This window comes from Dermacentor variabilis, chromosome 7 (genome assembly GCF_050947875.1).
Source record: "Dermacentor variabilis isolate Ectoservices chromosome 7, ASM5094787v1, whole genome shotgun sequence".
Taxonomy (NCBI): domain Eukaryota; kingdom Metazoa; phylum Arthropoda; class Arachnida; order Ixodida; family Ixodidae; genus Dermacentor; species Dermacentor variabilis.
The window spans coordinates 52651626-52672001 of record NC_134574.1 but is presented as its reverse complement, the minus strand read 5'-3'; the positions used below and the strand labels follow the sequence as shown (position 1 = coordinate 52672001).

Below are 20376 nucleotides of genomic sequence, written 5' to 3'. Positions count from 1 at the left end.
TTAACCGTACGGCATACTAGACGGTAAGGAATCGGCGAGGCTCAGCTCGCACCGTGTTTTGCGAGCCGAGCCAATTTAACGGCCCCCTCACCAGGTCTGGCTATTTTGAGCTGACAAGCGCAGAGCATACATTGTGCGATAACAATCCACTCTGCAAAGTATTACATTGCTACGCGCCACGGAAAGATCTGAAATTTCAAACCGAACGCTGTTTCCCTCTTCACTCGCGGCCGCCGCGCTCCAAGTCTGACGGTGACGCAATCGTGCCCCTGCGCCTACGTAATCGCGTACGCAGTGTGACGTCGCTCGTGGTGACATGTAACTTTGAATTATTCAAGACAACATCTGTTATTTGTGCGATATGTTGCTTGAATTCACGAATTGAAGTTTAGAGAAATAATAAAACACGCAAACGGAATGTCTGCGTGTTTTTTTGTTTTACTTCGCATCGAAGCAAGAGAGATGTACTTCCGCTTCGTCTGCTTGTTCGTGCGTCCATGGTCCATGGTCGTGCGGTCACCTGCGCAGGTACCGAAACTATGCAATTTTCTACCGTGTTCCAGCGCCTAATCACGCTCTGCGATCCGCTTGTCCTGCCTCAGTGTTCGTGTAGCACTGAATTATACCGCTAGTCAGGTTTCCTTGTGCACAGCGCCCAAAATCGTGCGCTGCGCGAACGAGACATCAGCTCGCGTGCGACGCCGTCGGCGAAAGTGCGTAGCGCAAAAAAAAAAAAAAAAAAAAAAAAATCGGGAGCAAAAAAAAAAAAAAAAAACAAGAAATCAAGGCGGGGCCTGTGTCGTATATGCGTCACGCGATCCTCGAGCACGACCGGACTCTCTCCTCCGCGCTCCCTTGCGCGAAGTAAAGCGTCCATGCATGGAGTGGTTTTAGCGCGGAGGAGCGAGTGAGTCGAGTCCGGCCGTGCCTCGAGGTCCGGTATGGGAGAACGCAGGGAAGGAATTTCGCTTGTGTAGGCTAGACGGGGTGAGTGGAGAGAATGTCTTGCTTGGATGTAGAGCCCGCCTGCTCAAATCATGGGTTCGCGGCACTGAAATATTTATATCTCGGCTATTAATGGGGGGAGCCATTCTGAAAATTTTTTTTGCGGCAGAGCGCTCCCTACAGGACACCTAACAACTTCCAGCGAATAACCAAAATTTGCTATGGGGCCTGGTGAGGAGCCTTTTAAGGCGAAAGCTTGAATTATTAACGAAATTATTGAATTAAATCTTCCGACGCTACACGACGCGTGAGCCCAACTCTCCCTCCCCTGTACCTCCCCTGTCTCCCTCCACTGTCTTTAAGCCAAAACATAGCGAGAAAATAGCGTCCGCCACTGAGTCCACGCCCTGCAAGTCCGCGTCTCGCGTTCGTTTTCACCTCTTCTTCCAAGTGGCAGCAACTTCAAGTATGACAGCCCTCCTAACCGTAAGGTAAACTTGAGCTGAACTGAACTTGTGGCCGTACCCTTCATAACAGGCGAGTAATATAGTCAGGCTGAATGAGAAAAAAGAATATTAAAGGAAAGCGAAGATCACCTAAAGGAAAAACAAAAAAAATAAAAGGCGCAAAAAAAAAACAGCCACACTTTAAAGCCCACAACATTGAGGGGCTTTAAAGGAACTGACAACCAATTTTCATGGTACCCATTTCTTTAGTGCAATGGAAAGCTTACCGGTCAGAGTGTTTAGTCACGAAATGCTAACGCAGAAAACGCCATAGAACATTTTTTTATCAGAATTTTTCGATCTGCATTGAGGATGTAGTTGTTGAGACGGTGAGAGGTGAGCGCGATATAGCGATTATACGCCGGCATTGACCCCCGGTGTTTGGTCGCTCGTCTATAAAACTTTTGTTTCTCTTACCACCAGTGCACTAAGCTTCTATATTTTGAGCCAGTTTTACTACAACTGATATTGTCAAAATAGAGAAAATACAAATATAGATATAACAGCCTTGGACGCTCTTCAACATCTCTTTTGGCCAAAGATAATTTTTGTACTCCGTCCCAGCCAAATCGCTGTTCCCGTAGTAATTTCTTTCACCAGCTAATTATTGAGCATTAAACCGATGACTCATCAAAAGTAACCTCTTTATCATCCGGATATAAGAGCAGACAAAGGCATTACTTAACAGCAACTCCCTTTCGCAAATGAATTGCTAACGACTGGAACAGTCTGGTGATCAAATTCTTCAAGCAACTGTTGACTCTCTCATTTCAAAACTAGTGTCGCGAAATCGTGTTCTTCTTTTATGGTATGATTTGTTTCTGTATTTCAGGCCTGTGAACGTTTACACTTTTATCGTAAACTACCCGATTTCTATATATTGTTTGCGATTGTCGTAATAATGCCAATAATTCTAATTTTTTTTCATTTGCTTCTTATTTAGGACAGAAGTGACCTCAACAAACGGCAAATATATAGTCGTCGAGTGATTTTTGCAAACATCACTTATTGGATCACTCGATTATTCTGACCTACCGGCGGCAGCACTACCACTAATATAGCAGGGGAAATGTTGGCAGCAATTACGTGCAAGTATATGCAAATGTCACGAGCATATCCACTTTTTTGTGATGCAAACAATTTTTTATGCGAATATAACAACATGAACTGCAGCATGAAGTCACGTAACTTTTTCGCGTGTGTGCGTCTTGAGCAATGTAAAAACGTTTCGTATCTTTTCACAAATTATCAGTAGTTCTTGGCTTCCACGGTAGTAGTTTTTTTTACATTTTGAGGTTGTCATGTCTGCAGGTCTAGTACTTGTTACACAATTAGAAAATTCTGCTATCAGATTTGCTTTATATCTAACCCTTCCTCTTGGGCCTCAAAGGAGGATCAACCGCGCTCGCCTTGCACAACTTAGTTAGGGGTGTACTTGCGTGCGCCTATAGTTGTACGGCCGACTTCACACTGCCTGGTTTCAAGCGCTTGTCTCGTCGACGATGAGAGGCAGGTCACCGCCACGGCCTTCTAGAGAGAAAGTATGATCTCTCAAACCCGTTAAAAGTCTGGCTTCCCAGGAAGGCCCTACGGGTGACAGCCTTTGCCCGGAGCTCTTCTTCGTACCTAAAACTGTATGTATGTATGTATGGGTGGCCGCTACCAAGGTGCTTGTGACTGTCGAATCATCCAATAGGGCTCTCTCATGGCCGGAACAGTGGACTTTCGTGGTTCTCCTTATCTGTGCTAAAGTGAATTGCACCTGATTTCTTCGCAATAAAGCGAACACACATCCAATATTGCTTGTAGATCAGAGACACTACTTGCCAGTGCCACAATACGCTGTACGCCCGTTCTGCGTACAGCAGAACGGGCGGAATGCGTCTGTAGTTGTTCCCTTCCAACATGTATGAGAGATCGAAGCCTCGGCTACACGCTGTCAGCCGCTTATGCCAGAAATGAGTAGCACAAAGAGCATTGCAGACACTGTATATCCCTGTCTCGGATCCTTCTGGACCACTATTAGCGGAGTGATGCCACCTTCCCAGTTATATACTGCAGGGTTGTCTCCATAGACTGCCTGCAGTATGTGGAGCAAGATGTCAGGTATTGCCCGTTCCTGCTGTATCGTCCGTAGCACTGCGTGCTTTGAGGAGTCTTATTCCTAAGGGATGTCTGGAAAGGCCATTGCTATTTCTCTGCCCTCAAGTCAAGCAATCTCTATTGTATGAGATACAATAAACAGGTTGTCCTCTAGACGTCGGCCAGTACTACAGCCATCCTGCAATTCTCTCAGGACATTAGCCACTTCAACCCAGCACTGGATCGGAACCCTGAGAATGCGACCTCCATAAACCCGATGCCCCTGTTATTGGCACATAACTCTCAGGAGTGCCTTCGTCAGCACCGTTCTTCAGCATGTCTGATCTTGGAGACCCTCCAGCTTTGCAATATAGATACACTTATCAGTAGTGCATAAAGCACGTTCTGCATTACTTACCGCGTCCGTTTGCCACATTTCTTCAGCAGCAAGGGGGTATGCCAGCCAGCCTAGCTGCTGATTTTCCCGCAATGCGTTTCAAGGCGCTCTCGAGGCGCTCTCGAGCTCCCCTTGCGTAATGTGTTCTTCCGGTGGCCCTAAACGTCTGTTCTTTCTTTTTATTTTATTCTTGGCGAGTGCACATTTTTCGGCACTCAAATGTTTCATCGCCAGACGAGTTTTCGTCGAACACTTGACAATGTGTTCTTCCGCTTCCTCAATTTAAAGCCGAGATGCGAGCATAGGGTTGTCGGTATTATGCAACAAGTCTATAAGAGCAACGAAATTGGTTACAAGGCAACAAAGTGAAAAAGAAGTATACAATCCATGCTGTAAATGTAACTGGACAGCGAAGCTGTAAACAACTAGAACGAGTACATATTGCGAGGTAGGTTGAAATTATTCACGTGGCGACATTCACATGTACTTTATCTAATTATTAATCTAAAAAGTTTCGACTGCCGGCGACTTGGCTTCCGCTGCTACTTCGTACACCTACAAAAAGCGGACTAGAGAGAAGAGAAATTCGTCGCGCCTCTACGCACGCTGCTCTTCAGGAGTCCTCACTATACGTAACCTTCACATACCGTAGAACTGTCACAACACAAACCACTTGCTAGGCGGGTTCTTCTTTTATGTGCGAAAGTGTAGTTACGTCACTCCCTGCTTCGTATGCTGCAGTCAAGCTGCCGTCGGCGCGAAAACTTGCGTAACAGTAATTTTTGCCGGAAAGTCCATGCGGGGAGCGCTACGTGTTTCGCATTGCTTATAGGCGCAGGAGCACCTTATCATCAATTAGGTGGTTCGGATGCTTGTTTTGAACATGTTCTTTATTGAAATGTATGCCGCCGTGTATGATGTACACATGACTTCAAGGAATGTATGCACTGTTCGCTTCACTTTGCTGAGTGCTTGCAGGGACTGAAATAAATGCGTCGTCGGTTTCCAGAGCGAGCGCTGCGGAGGCAGAGGAACTAGCTATAGTGTTAACCATCACGACGAGAGCGCCCAAGGGAGTGCGTCATGTAGTTCTGACGGACTGTCAGACGGCATGCAGAAATTTTTCCAGGGCCGCACATCGCATTCTGATTGGGGCGCACCAGCTCCCGCCATACATACGAGGCGTGTGGACTCCAGGGCATGAGTCCTCACGTGGCATTCAGCAGGCACACGCCTACGCCCGAGTGCATGCACACCGGGAGCAGCGAGAGGGTCACGCCCAGCAGTTCCACCCTGAGCCCATACCACCAACATGCACGCACATACTGCAACACTATCGCCTTTCACGAAGAGCACTACCCCGGCCTCATAATGCTCTGACGCGAGAGGAAGCCGTAATATGGCGAAAACTCCGAACAACTACGTATCCTCACTTGAGTTTATACCACGCCATGCACCCTGCGCTGTATTCCTACAAATGCCCACAGTGCAATCAATGCGCAACGCTTTACCACATGGTATGGGCTTGCGCAAGCACACCACAGCTCATACACATAACGCACCCCACAACACGGCAATGTGAGGCAGCGCTGTCCAGCTCAGACTCGACGGACCAGCTCAACCTGGTCAACCTAGCGAGAAGGGCAGCCAAGGCCGTTGGACTCCTGGACAACCCACTGCAGAGCTACCTACGCTCATGTGCTCTTTTCTATAGAGTTTACTCTCTCTAGACTCTGCTTTTGGGGATATGAGCCATTGCATTTAGGAGTATGAGCCACACATGATGATTGTTTTCTGTCGACGTTACGCCACGAAAAAATCTGCGGATCTTGTAAAAGAGCAAATAAGGCCTGCACAGAAAAATACCGAGTGATGAAATTAGCTCCGTTTGTCGCTGGACATGAGTAGCTAGAGACTTATACGGGGGGCACTTTGTTATTACCGCATTTATTCCTATATAGGTCAAACACGAATAAAGGCCGACCCCTATATATTGAACTCGCTGAGAACTAGAAAAATAAAGATTCGAATTTAGGTCGACCGTTATATTGACACGTGTGCTCTTGTATCTTTCTCCTATGACCACTTTTCATTGGCTAAGAAATGTTAAACGTACTCGGTCGGTGCAAGATGCACCTGCATGTATCGACAGTTTCTCAAATGTCATCGATAGTTCTATCAGTTGTCTGCTGTCACCGAACCTTGTGCAATCTGACTGCATGCGCGACGCGAATTGCATAGTACTTTCTGGAAGGCACGCGGGTACCATATATTACGCTGAAACCTTCGACGAGTTGTAGTGACTGTGTTCGTCACAGTCACTACCACGTGACAGTATAAACGCCGACGAGCTAGACCTGCTGATCAAATTTTCGACGATCGTTGTGCTTTGAGTGTGGCCTGTTTTCTGTGCGCAGATTCGCCCAATAAAAAAAATCGTGATTTGCAGTTCTTGCAACTGCGTTTTTCACCATCAGTACAACGTAACAATATATTGAACTTGCTGATAAATGAAAAAAATGATTGTAACATAGGTCTACCCACATCTTAGAAAAACGAAAAGCTCTTAGCATGACAAACCTTTGGTTACCGTAAGCTCAGCTACTTAACCTCGCCCGTCGATGCCGCGAGCTGCATCCTGGTCGGAACTGTCAGGGAAATCATCCTCGTGGAATGCTTCGCCGGCGTCTTCGACACCCCGCACTATGTCGTCTGCAGCACCGCCAAGTGCGCTGCATATGCAGCATTTCTTAAAGCCGGTGTGGATAATCTCCAGACTGAGTTTACGGCAGGCGGGACGAGGGAATTCCATTAGCTTGGTGGTACAACTACATTTGTTCACGAATATAAGTCAAGACTGTGGTAACGAATAAGGTCGATAGCTCATTTTGGGTAACGTAAAAAAGAAGAACGATCGATATTAAGATAAACATGTTAACTTGATGCCTCCGCCTTTGAGCTGCATCTGTTCAAAAATTAGCGTACGTTACGTTCATTCGTACAACATTACAATACGCCTCGGTGATCTGTAACCCGCATCAAAAATATTTAACTCGATCGCGGCCGTTCAAAGTCGCCAAGTGCGCTGCATTGCCTCGCATTACGACGGCAAACAAGTGTCAGTGCAAATAAATCATCCCCGGACCTTCTCCCGTTCGCTCACCACCGCCGAATAACGCGTCTACGTCTGTTTCGTAACTTCTATTACAACTTTTCTGGCTTGCGTAATTCCTCCAGCGCGTATTTTGCGAACGATGTTTACCTCTTTATGTGTTCAGCGGGTATTCGGCAAAGCAGTAGCCGTTAATGAGTCACTGTTACCTGCTGCCACTGACGACTGCAATAAACTCCCATATTATAGAGCATGTAACGGAAACGTAACTCGAAAAGCTTAAGGAGCTAGTTGCTACTTACTACAAGTGTTAATGTACGACATTCATATATTATTATGTCATGTTGTGTATCGTTTCCTGTGTTCGGCTCTCCAACTCTGTCGTTATATTTTTCAACTTTTTGCCTTCATCGCCTTATGCTTCTAACATTATGAAACATTTTTGTAATTTGTTCTCCTTCGTGTAATGCCGCAATGGGGTCTTTAAAGGAAAAAAAAAATATGATTGATGATGATGATGACGAACGATCGATACCGGTCAGACAGCAGCCGCAGAGTCATGCTGTGGAGCTTGCTGAGGACTTGGTTCCTGGCGACGAGCGCTTTCTACGCCCTGCGACCCGCCGTGAGCGCGGCGCTGTTCCTGGTCTTCGGGGCGGGCGAGCTGCTGTGCATGTGTCTGGGCGTTGCCGCAGCTGTCTGTCTCAAGGGCCGCTCGGTGCTCGAGGTCAGGGAGAGGACGGAGGAACCGGAGTGCCTCAGGGACCCGGCCCTGGGAGCTCACGAGTTCGTCACTTTGGATGTACGTGAGTTCACGTAACCGAGCCACAGAGAGCGTATATCGCTGAGTCCGCTCGCGGCTTGCACCTGTGAATGCGACACACGCTGTATACTCAACGTCTGTAACTGCTCGCGGAATGGCGCCGATCGAATCGGCCGTGTGCCATCACGATGCAGGAAAAGTTGGCGATTCACCAGGCTGACGAGGTGGCGTGCACAAAAGCAAACAAAAAAATCATGGTAGACCTATTGTATGCGGGGGAATCAGAAAGTCTTGCCCCTATTTTTTTGTTAGCCACAATAAGGTACGTACATGTAATTACCAATATACGTACCCCATCTCCCCATCGGTTCATACATTCGTCCCATCGCAGCCGTAAATTTGAAATGCCCCTGTCGTAAGTCAGCGAGGCACGCGGCCTCTCCGAGCATTGTCATGCAAGTCTTCAGGACATTTAGCGAACTCGCAACACCACCCCTTCACGCTTCTCAAAGCGCGACACCTTTGCCCATACGTCGGCTGGATTTCTCTGTGGATTTCCCTCCACAGAAGATGCATCACACTTCGTTGCTTGTACGCCGTGGAGGTGTGAAGCACAACCGCCGTCTTCAACAACTGACAGCAGCGCCGTGCCACGGGACTATCGGCACATAAGGCTGGGCCAGTCCAAGAAAGGCCCACCACAGGTTATGGACATGTCGACTTCGCATTTGCAGCCATAATTTGGCAAAAAATAGGGGCAAAGGATTTCTGGTTCGCCTTCGTAAGATGCAGTGATAACGTTGCGAAGCGAACTTTCCACGTGGGTGAAGTTGCATGTTGTCCTTCGTGGCATTACTTCCATTGTTATCACGAAGCAAAGTTTCATTGATTTATTTACACATATTTCTACAGCACCGTCATGGGCATTGTTATAGGCCGGAAACACACAAACGAGTACAAAAAATATAATAAAGAGATGAGAATTCATTGAGAAAGCGTAGAGAGGTCAGCCTGAGGTAACAGTCCTTTAATCAGCTGCTCTGCTCAGAGGGAATGAAAAGTGGACAATAAGGCGGGCACAATGAGTGATGATGAGGATAGACAATGCGATGTCGTTATATACAGGTACATATCTCAAGGACCCGTTCAAATCCTTAAATTAAGGATTTAAGCAGAAATTCTAAGACAGTTTGGATGGCTCGCTTCGTTGATATTGTGTCCGGCCGAGAACCCAGCAATACTTTTTCACTGAGCGGCCTAGATCATACAAAATATAATGCACATTTGAGACATCTGCAGCACATTAGTAAAACCATATGGCAATACAACGACAACAGCAAATAGTCAATACCCCAAAATGTTCCACAAAATGTATGCGTGAATAAATTTATATGTTAATTTATCTACTTGTGACTGTATTTTGCGTGTACACCAGAAGAAGCCCAGATAGCCAGATATTTACTAGCAGACTGTGTTACCTGTGTTTGATGGGTATATATACTGTCGATGGCCCTACTTGAACAGAAACAGCGCAAAGGAACAGGACGTACGAAACCGTTGGACAACGACGCTGTGTCTGTCCCTTTCTTACGTCTTGTAGCTTTGCAATGTTTCTGCCCAAGTCATGGACCAACCAGGCCTTAACGCGTACGCTTCTGGTTATACCACTTCGCTACCGCCCTCCTTATTTCTCAAAATGATAAGTGTTAAAGAGTACTTCACTCAGCCATCATAGCAGGCAAATGTGCCGTCGCCTTGGCAGAAGTAATCGGCCAGAAAAGGAAGCGCTGTTTGTTCCTTCCTCGAATCAAATTAAGAGTCCGTGATAAATGACCGGCCCAGCCGTTCTCATCGATCATCTCGTGATGCTGTAGTAGTCGTCGCCTGACCACATATTGCTCTTTTCTAGTCGTACTTCCTTTGAGTGGCACTATACCATCCAGAACCTTTCTTTTTTTATGTTGCTTAATCTCATGGGCATGAAAATACTTTTTTTACGGATATTCCTGTTCCATCCTATGCCAAAATTTGACCATTAGCGCATCCCGATAGGAAGATACATGCGGCGTGACCTGCCGCTAGTAGTCAATCATTGTGCAGCATTCAGAGGTTCTGGGCCTGAGCGGCCTCTGAGACCTGTGACGGTAACACCAACGCCTCGAGCGGGCTGCAACGCGGTGTGACTGCTGACGCCGCTACATAGGAATTTTGGGCGCTGCCCTTAAGGCCATATGCCGAACTTCACCCCAATGCACCAGCGTAGCTTAATAGGCGGCATTTTAAAAGGTGGCCCGAATTTGAACAACTTTCAGTTAGAAATATAGAGAGAGTGTGTCCTACTAGTAACATGTGTTTTTGTGACACTTAATAGTAATTTTCATGCTGCGTTATAGTAGTGTTTTAATCCCGACCAAAACACTGCTATAACGCAGCAGCAGAGACGTGACGAGTAAGTACCGTAAATAAGCATGTTAATAAAAGAGCCTACCCTCTCGACGCTGCTGAATGTTGCTGAAATTCGGGTGGCCTTCTGAAATGTAATTTCGTTAACATGGTGTCCACTGAGTTACGTTGGTGCTCTGCGGTGAAGTTCGACAGGTGAAGGGGCAATGTCTAATAATTTATGTGCATGAGACGGTTCCTAGCCCCGTGTTCGCATCTGATCAACAGAAACTAGGGCAAATTTAGTGAAAACTGAAGCGAGCTGGAAAATGATGCCGTATACTACTGTAAGACTGCTTGATGATGCTGGGCTGGTTGGGGAATTCCTTTCAAGTAAATGAATTTTGAACCCTCGTATATGGCGGCCTTACGAGAGTTCATGACTGCCGTTAATAGCGAACACGCTTATCGACGTGCTTATCCGGCGTTTGCACCAAACTTCCACAAGCGGTATTTTGCAGCCCACCTCGCACATGTTTGGAAAGCCATGTATACAGTCTTTGTGTGAGACAAACTCATTTGTATGTGTGCATAATGTGTGAAGTACGGTGCACGTGTTGATTGCGAGTCTCTCTTTCTTTGTCTTTTGCCTCTACAGGACGGTGTGACATTGCACTACGTGTCTGCTGGAAGTCGAGACAGGCCCTTGGTGCTTCTGCTCCACGGATTCCCCGACATTTGGTACACGTGGCACAAGCAGATACTCGAGCTCAAGAAAAACTACTGGTAACTACGTTTCTCGATCTACCAAAACATTTTCCTTTCTTTGCATTGGTAGTACGTCGGATTGTATCGCGACCAACTTATTGCGGCGCACTTGGTGCGTCTTGCAAAATATTAGACTTATAGTGAACTCATATATGCGATGTGACAAACTTGTTTTACCAATTACCACATGAACTGTTCATAGTGAGAATGGCGAAATATACGATAATAGTTTTTTTTTATACCTGACGGGTGCACGGAAATGACACAGTCCTGAAGATAAAGGGACACTGAAAAAATTTTTTAGGTCCAACTAGATCGTGAGATTTGTCTTTTTAACACTAAGTTCGTCATTCGTAGAAATAGGAGGGCTTTTGTAAGCGAAAAAAATGACGAAAATGGATAAATCAGAGGGGTGCAACCTTTTTCAGAATATAGCTTGCCTCTCATGTGACGTCAGCGCGGGCCGATTCACAGGAAACGGCAGAGTCGAATGCCACGTGGAGATTACGTCAACTTTTCCGTTGTGGCATGGGTGATTAAAAATGAGGAGCAGGTGCGGGAATAGTTATTGATAGTATTTAAAGTCACATACTGGCACAGAACGCGATGGAAGACTTATAGACGAATAATCTCTTGATCTAACTAGGCGTAGTACTTTTAGTCCCCTGTAATGGAATAAAGATCATTAATAAATGAACGAAGTAAGAAAATCATAGTCGGCCAACGTAGCAGTTCGGGCTAATTGTCCTTCCATACTAGAAACTTTAGTGCACTGCGAATATGAGTGCAGATGCTAGTACTACAAAAAAACACATGTCATGACCTCATGTTTCACCCATTTTACATGAGGCCATGCTTTCTTGCCACACGCAGCGTTCTTTTAAGAGAAGATGCTGCTTTATGGGCAGTATAAATTGCAGTAAACATTGCAGGAAGAGCTTACTAATACCAACTAAACTCGCATCAGTGATGTCGCGTAGCCAACTTTCGCAAGTGAACGTTTCATGCTACCGCTCCCTTCTCCGGATCACTGGGCCATGTCTCCGAAATTCAGACAGCGTCATCTTAAACCCTCGGTGCGCGGGAAGGGAGCGCGCGCTCAAGGCCCTCTCGAATCGTCCTCGCACATGTCGCTGCCTCTTCCCTAGCCTCCCACCGCTCCAACTATCCTCTGGGGCTTCGCGCTAGGCTCAGTGCAAGGCTCGATGTTCAAGGACATCGTCACACCGAAAACGTTTCCGGTTACGAGAAAAAAAGGAGGGGGTGGGGAAGATGCACCGTGTTAATTCTTGATCTTGAGCTGGATTACTCAGAACCCGCCGTGGTTGCTCAGTGGCTATGGTGTTGGGCTGCTGAGCACGAGGTCGCGGGATCGAATCCCGGCCACGGCGGCCGAATCTCGATGGGGGCGAAATGCGAAAACACCCATGTGCTTAGATTTAGGTGCACGTTAAAGAACCCCAGGTGGTCAAAATTTCCGGAGTCCTCCACTACGGCGTGCCTCATAATCAGAAAGTGGTTTTGGCACGTAAAACCCCAAATATTATTATTATTATGGATTACTCAGAGGCGTGCATTACTAGCATGAGCAATGGGAACACATGTTTAATTAACTAACAACAATTAACTAATTAACTATTTTACAGCACACGCTGCAATTTACAAATTGTAGCGGGTGAGCTTTCAAGACGCGTCCACTTGAAATGAATTGCCAGAAGGGCATCCGTTTCAATATATTATTTGCCCAAAAGTGGGACGAAATATACGGCCGTTCCAGTTACTTCTGTGCTTGAATGCAAAAAGAGCTGCCGATTAAAGTTGCACGTTGGGCTTGTTTGCATATCATGATGAAGGCAAAAGGCGTAGCGCATCAGAAGCAGGACAAAAGAAGAAGACAACACACACGGTTAGCGCCAAACGTGTGTGTCGTCTGTGTTTTTTCTTTCTGTTTCTGACGCGCTGCGTCTTTTGCCTCCTGCAGAAAGAGCGTTTCGTAAATGGAACAACAGTGCATTCTCACGGTCAGTTTGATGGCGCATATCTCCACAGTGGTGTCATTCTATAAATTCATTCCAAGGGGATACGCCTTTTAAACTCAGCGGCTACAATTCGTAAATTGCAATATGAGCCGTAAATAACTAAATAAGAATTTAATTACTGATATTTTTATTAATTATTTGAATATGCGTTTGATTTCTCGTACAAGTAATGTCAACAAGCTAGCTACGGGACTTGAGTTATGGCATTTGCAAAGCCGATTTGTAAAGAATCCGCAAAACTTAGAAATGATGCCCCTATAGATTGCAAAATGTGCGTTGGATCTGCATGAACATTTTCTCTCGCGGCGTCGCCCTAAGAGGGTTTCAGGCAGCCAGGACAGCAAATACATACACGCAAATACATACACGCAAATACATACACGGTGTTTCAGAGAACACTTTCAAAAATTTTTAAAGTTGTCTGTGGCGGATATCCCAATTCTAGTTCATGAGCTGGTCTACTCGAAGCGGCGGACAATACTTGCTCAAAAAATTGAGATGCAAAATCGACTAATTAATAAAAAGCTCTAATTAGGTTTTTAACTAATTATATTATGGCCCATGTTGCAATTAAATTCCAGCCGTGGAGTTCGCAAGGCGGATCCACTTGGAATGAATTTTCAAGACGACACCAGTTTCGAGATATAAATTCCCTAACTATGCGGAGTAATGCGTTGGCATTCTAGTTAATTTGTTAACAAAACGTCGTTTCATGCACTGAAGCACACAAGTAACTGGAACGCCAATGCATTTCTCCGTAAAGTTCGGGAATTTGTCTAAACTGGTGTCGAACTGTAAATTCGTTTTAAGTGTATCCGCCTTGCGAAGTCCACTGCTAAAATTTGTAAATTGTAATATCGGTCATAAGAGAATTAGCCATGAAGTTAATTAGTGAATGCTTGTTAATTCGTCGATTTTACATCTCAATTTTTTGTGCGAGTAGTGTCCCCCGCTTCGAGTAGACCACCTCGTGAACTAGAATTGAGCTATCTGCCACAGGCAACCTTTAAAAAATAAAAAAAAAGTGTTGACTGGGACACCCTGTACATACATACATACATACATACATACATACATACATACATACATACATACATACATACATACATACATACATACATACATACATACATACATACATACATACATACATACATACATACATAGGGACATGACGTCGATTCCCGTCCATAGTGAACGAGAAAAAGGGGGGTTAACCGAGGGGCCTGAATTTTATTAATCATATCATGAGAAGCCAATAAACGAAGACGCCAAGGACAACGTAGGGGAAATTACTTGTACTTACTCATTGAATTAAAGAAATGATAAACTAATGGCAACGAAAGTGGATGAAAAAACAACTTGCCGAAGGTGGGGAACAATCCCACGTCTTCGCATTACGCGTCCGATGCTCCATCATCGCATCAGAGCGTCGCACACGTAATGTGATGACATGGCATCGTTCCCCACCTGCGCAAGTTGTTATTTCATCCACTTTCGTTGCTATTAATTTATCATTTCTTTAATTAAATTAGAAAGCACAAGTAATTTCCCCTACGTTGCCCTGGGCGTCTTCGTTTGTTGGCTTCTCATGATACGATTCCCCTAGTGTGGCTCGAGTGTCCGTATAATTGATCTAGCAGTAAAAAAATGTCTCCATGGTGCAGTCAATCACAGCATCCATTTTCTTGGCCGATGGTTCCAAGCTGGAAGCTCACATGCCTTCATTTGATCAATTCTTTAACCCTTGGCGTGACGAGGTGGTTATTAGTGCAGCAGTAGTGTAACGCAATGACTTGCAGTGACGAAAGAATTACAGCTGTCAAATTTTTATAATAGCTAGTGCAACGCTAAGTTTCCTTAGTACTAATAAAATCAGACTCCTCCTTGCTGGAAAGAGCTTATTTATTAATGGCTTAGTGGCTTATAGACAACAGTTGCAAGCCTTGAGTCGGTTTGTTCAGTGAAGCATCATATTTATTTCACACACACCCCGATTACTCGAAGACGTAGCACACGCAAAGGCACGCGCACAGCTTGCATTTTGCTAATAGACGTTACCTTCCCAATTAGAACAATTGACTTGCTCAATTAATGCAGTGATTACTTGTGCATAACGTTTTAGGCGTTTACTGGCGTGGATATTATTAATTGTGTCATTGATTTCTTGCCTGCAGGGTCGTAGCACCAGACATGCGAGGGTACGGACAGTCTACGAAGCCGTCCAATGTTGAGGAGTACCAGATGTCGTACCTGATCGATGATGTCAGGGGCCTCCTGCAGTCGTTGGGTAAGACTCAAAAAAGCAGATCTGGAATTATCAATAAACTGACAGCAGGATCTAAACAAGGACGCAAGCAAACATGCAGACTTCGCTATATCATGCTATGGTTACTCGCGTCACCTTAGCCCATATTAGACAACTTCAAAACCGTATCATACGTGATACGGCACTGCCGTATTTTCGAAACACTGAAGACTCGTCGAATCACACCGAAATTTGGACGGCTAGCTAACGCGACGACTGTGGCCACTGTGGAAATGAGTTCTCCACCAGACCTATCGTCCACCATTCGTCAGATTGTCCGTGAGGAGCTCCTTCGACACGAAGAACAAACACGTTGTGTGGCGCCACATCATAGCTGCTACGCCTTCCGAGACGCCGTTTGTGCAACCCCCTCGACTCCCTGGTAGCACTCGATAAACGCTGCGGACTTTGACAGCTACAGAGACGGCCCGCATTATGACCTGCGCGAACCGTCCCATAACGGTTCTTTTGACCAAAGCCTTGATCAGCGCCCACGCTACGTTCGTTCTCGACGACCAGCCATTGCATATAACTTACAGGGCGAGAATATTTGCTAGTCTCCACGCACGGCCGCGGCAGAAAGTTGTCATCAACAGAATACACCCCACGAGGTTCTCTGACGAGTGCCCGTGGTGCACAGACACACCCACACTAAAACACATCACATGGGAGTGCCCCAGGAGGCCTCCGCATATAGACAGTCCCATATTACACCAACATCCACTAATGAGGAATAGGCAGTGGGAGGCATGGCTTGCGGACGAGGGTCGGGAGAGCCAGTTGGCTCTTCTGGACCAAGCCCAGCGAGCCGCTCGTGCCAGTGGGGCCCTGGAATAGGGGCTCCAACCATCGTGCCTTATTTTATTTCCATTGAATAAAGTTTTTACTCTCCGAAGTTCACCGTATGCCAGTGTGCTACAACTTTGGTGCACCAGGTCAATGGCCAGATACTGTAACCAACGCCGACCATCAAGCTATGGACAATCGATGCCGTCTTGGATACGCAGCGGCCGGGAAACTTCGCTCTAGGAGGCCACTTTCGAGAAGACGAGGCACGTAATTCCAACCTAGGAAGCTTGTTTGGAGAAGGAAGAAACCGCAACCGTTCGCCTGCTTGCGATCACACTCTGACAGTGGCGTAGCCAGAAATTTCGTTCGGGGGTGCTCATGTTGCAGCTCGGCCTCCTCCTTAAGAGGAAGCTTTAGCTCGGGTGCTGCTATTTAAATACATGTAGTAGGGTAATTCGTTTTTTCTCGCAACAACTGCAGCAAATTTGACAATGTTTGTAGAATTTAAAAGAAAAACTTAAATTCTAGTGACTGTTGGTTTCGAATTTTTCATTTAGGCGGTCAAGTCTTTATTAAAAATTGGCCAAAATCGCAAATTTTCAGAAAACAGAACTATCAAGTTTAAAACTCAGTAACTCAACAATGAAAAACGATAGCACAATTCTGCGAATTGCATCTAATAGTACATCTACAGTGGAAAAAATAGATATGCTAAACATGAATCTAAAGAAATTAGTATTATGGAAATACGACTTTTGCAGAACCCTTGTACACAACGTAACCAATTCACGCAAGATACAAATTGACACACCAAATTTGTCCGCATTGACTTTCCTAATAGTTGCCGATTACAGAACCGAGATATCTGTTCTTGGTACATACATATTATTTTGTAAACGTCGTGCTTCTATTTTCTCGAAATTTCAAAATTTTCAAAATATTTATACAAAATTCAGGCCGTAAATCGAAATTCCGTTTCTAACAGACACTATAATTTACCTTCTCTCTCAAATGCCACAAATTTCATTAAAAGCGATTAGCAGGATTATCTCAGAAAAGCGTTTCTGCGTTTTACATGTATTTGAATAGGCCGCGTCGGATTGGGCCCCAGCTAAAGCTTCCTCTTAAACAATTTGTCGAGAGATCAAATACATGAATAATAACTGCATTACCATTGTCAAAAATGCTGTAAACGAATTCTTGAACGCTACGCACTGTCCAAACAAGTAATATGTGTATTGTTTTCATAAAAGAATATTCTCGTATGTGCCAAAAATTGTGCCCAAAGTAACTGATATCAATGCTTCCATGTTTTTGTCTATTTAATAAGTAAAGAAAATATCACAGGAACTTAAGAACTATATCAGTTCGAAACCAGGAAAGCAGCGCATACCGCTGATATGAAAAATGAAAAGGCCATGAAATGAACAAGTTGAGGACAAATATGTTAACGAAATTTAGTCGTTCAAGAACCGTGTTTACATTCTTGTACATATGCAATGGCCAGTGAAAAATCTCCATGACGCTGTCATTTGTTCCGATGTATTACGCAGGAGCAGCTGTCACCGGTCGTGAATCGTGAGTAATTGCACCGAAATTATAGTCGAAACAGAGAGCACGTATAAAAAGCAGGAGTTCTGCAAGCTATACGCCGGCCACGGCGGCCGCATTTCGATGGAGGCGAAATGCGAAAACACCCGTGTGCTTGGATTTAGGTGCACGTTAAAGAACCCCAGGTGGTCAAAATTTCCGGAGTCCTCCACTACGGCGTGCCTCATAATCAGAAAGTGGTTTTGGCACGTAAAACCCCATAATGTAATGTAATGTAAGCTATACGAGGGCGAGTCAAATAAATGTGAGCAAACGCGAATATATGACAAACGGGGTACTTTATTAAAAAGTAGTCTTCATGAGAATTTAGACATTTGCCCCATTGACTAACGAGTCGCGTGATTCCCGTCTCATGAAGCTTCTTAGGTTGCTGCTTCAAAAAGTCTGTAACTGAATCTTTCACGTCATCGTCCGGCACTAATCTAGTTCCGTTGAGCTGTTTTTCGGTTGCCCCAAAATGTGGAAGTCGCAAGGGGACAGGTCTGAGCTTTATGACGGATGTTGCAGGGTTTTCCACTTCAACTCTGCCAGTTTTGTATTAACCACATCAGCGACGTGGGGACGGGTATTGTCGTGGAACAAGATGACCCAATTCGTCAATTTTCCACGTAGTTTGTTCTTGATTGCGACACGCACTGGTTGCGGCGTTTCGCAATATCGGAAACAATTGATAGTCTCACAAGATTGAGCAAATTCTATCAGTAATGGCCCCTGGCAATGGAAAAAAAAGCCAACAACACCTTTCCGGCGAAAATGACGGCCTTTGCGTTTTATGGCCGCGGTGAATTCGAATGTTTCCACTGTAAGCTTTGCCGTCGTGTTTCAGACTCGTAGTAGTGGCACCATGGTTCGCCCCGATCACAATAGCAAACAATAAATCGTCATCCTCATTGTGATACCGGGTCAGATTAGTCAAAGCAGCGCCAAACTTCTCCGTCTTCTGGCGGTGGATCAAAATCTTGGGCATCAATTGCGCACACAAGAGCCGATGACCGAGGTGCTCATGAATTATGGCGTGAACCGAGCCGTGACTGATTTTCACTCGCTCTGCCACTTCATCAATCCTTGTCCTCCATTCTTGTCTCATCAGCTCATCAACCTTTGAAATTGTGCAGGTGTGATTGCACGATGGCTTTGGCCCAGTCTTGGAATGTCTTTGCAACTTTCCCATTCTTCTTTGAACCGTTTGCTCCCACGTTTTACAGTGGCCAATGAAATGCAATGTTCAACGTACACGGCAGCCATACGGCGATTAATTTCTTTTTGGGAAACACCTTTAGCTGTCAAAAACTTTGCGACACCACGCTGTTCGGCTTTTGGGGTGTCCCTTATGCCAGGCAACCATGTTCAACCCAGTGTATGAGAACATTAAAGAACATTTATCCTCACACATGTGTACCACTTTTGTAAATGAGAGATGCCACTCTGCTACACGCATGCCTCGCAGATAATGAACCGAACCATTATTGCGACTCGCACTCGTGCATTAGAAATTCGAAGATACAGCTTCATAAAGGGCAAAAAGTGTGACTGGAAACAAAGTTCACTGCACGTATACACGAAACCTCGCAACAAGATATTTAAATACATGTATAAGTCTCCAATAAATCTACGTATCTAAGAAAAAAGTCGCTGTATATAATGCGTCAAACAAGGCAAATAAACATGTTGCGCGATCACAGATTCACAGAATCCTAGATTCCGCCCCAATACCATCCACTCTCCCCGATGTATCACGCGCGACGGAAGGTGGCGTTCTTGCTCCCCGCTTTTCTCCTTTGCGCACACACGACTAAGCCACCATCGTCGGCTCAGCCATTCCACCCCCTCCCCCCTACGCTTTCACTAGCACATACAGCATGCTGCACGCGGTCACGATGTTATCACCCTTGGGCTTTATACTCAACATGAGGGCGACGGTGACGGCAGGAATGCGCCTGGAGTGTCCTCCATATAATTGCTATCGCAATAATATAATAAGAGTATCTGGCAACTGAAGCATCCCGTGGCTCATTACTTTCCACAAAAGAAGAAGTAACAAAATCGAACTTTCACCATGCGACAACTCGCTGCGCCGCAACAATGTATTTTTTTTCTTTCTGTGGGCTGGGGGCACCGAAATAAAAAGAAAGAAACGCATAAGAAAGTATGTTGGCCACAATCGAATGCTTACTTTGGGCACCTAAAGTGGCTACGGAAGGAATATCGAAGAAAACATGAGACGCTTGGTCCACTGAGAACCAACCATACGCATACTGCTCGGTATCCTACACCGGCGAGACAAGACTTTTCGGAGAAGTTCTGCAAAAGCGAACGCAGTGCAATCCGCCCAGTCCTCACAGCGATGGCGGCGAGCGACCATTGTTTCTTTTTCTCGTCTGCTAGACAGAAAGTGTACAAAACTCTGCCAGGCGAAAATCCACTCGGCCGGAGAAAACCAAACGCGCACCGAAGTGCGCCGTGCGGTGGTCGGGGCCACGCGAGAAAAACGTATGCGCTTTGGCTGGCTCTGGCAGCCCGCGGGTATGGTAGTGAGAAAAAAAAAATTGAAGAGGCTCAATGTGTCCTCGCGAATAAAAGTCAAAGTAGAAAAAATAAATAAGAACGTAGTTACCTTGGCTGGCTTTAGTGTTTTGACATGGATGCTTTGGCGTAGGTTAAAAAAAATGTTGAT

At 45.5% G+C, this 20376-nt stretch overlaps 1 protein-coding gene across 1 annotated transcript in view; it reads left to right on the top strand.

The window, feature by feature from the left end:
• The first annotated feature begins 7595 nt into the window (after positions 1–7595).
• Positions 7596–20376, top strand: part of LOC142587430 (epoxide hydrolase 3-like) — a 59183-nt gene continuing 46402 nt past the window's right edge. The window contains exons 1-3 of the mRNA XM_075698444.1: positions 7596–7844; positions 10846–10973; positions 15172–15284. Of these exons, the coding sequence (XP_075554559.1) occupies positions 7602–7844; positions 10846–10973; positions 15172–15284 (484 nt within the window). The 5' untranslated portion in view covers positions 7596–7601. The remainder of the gene's footprint in view (positions 7845–10845; positions 10974–15171; positions 15285–20376) is intronic.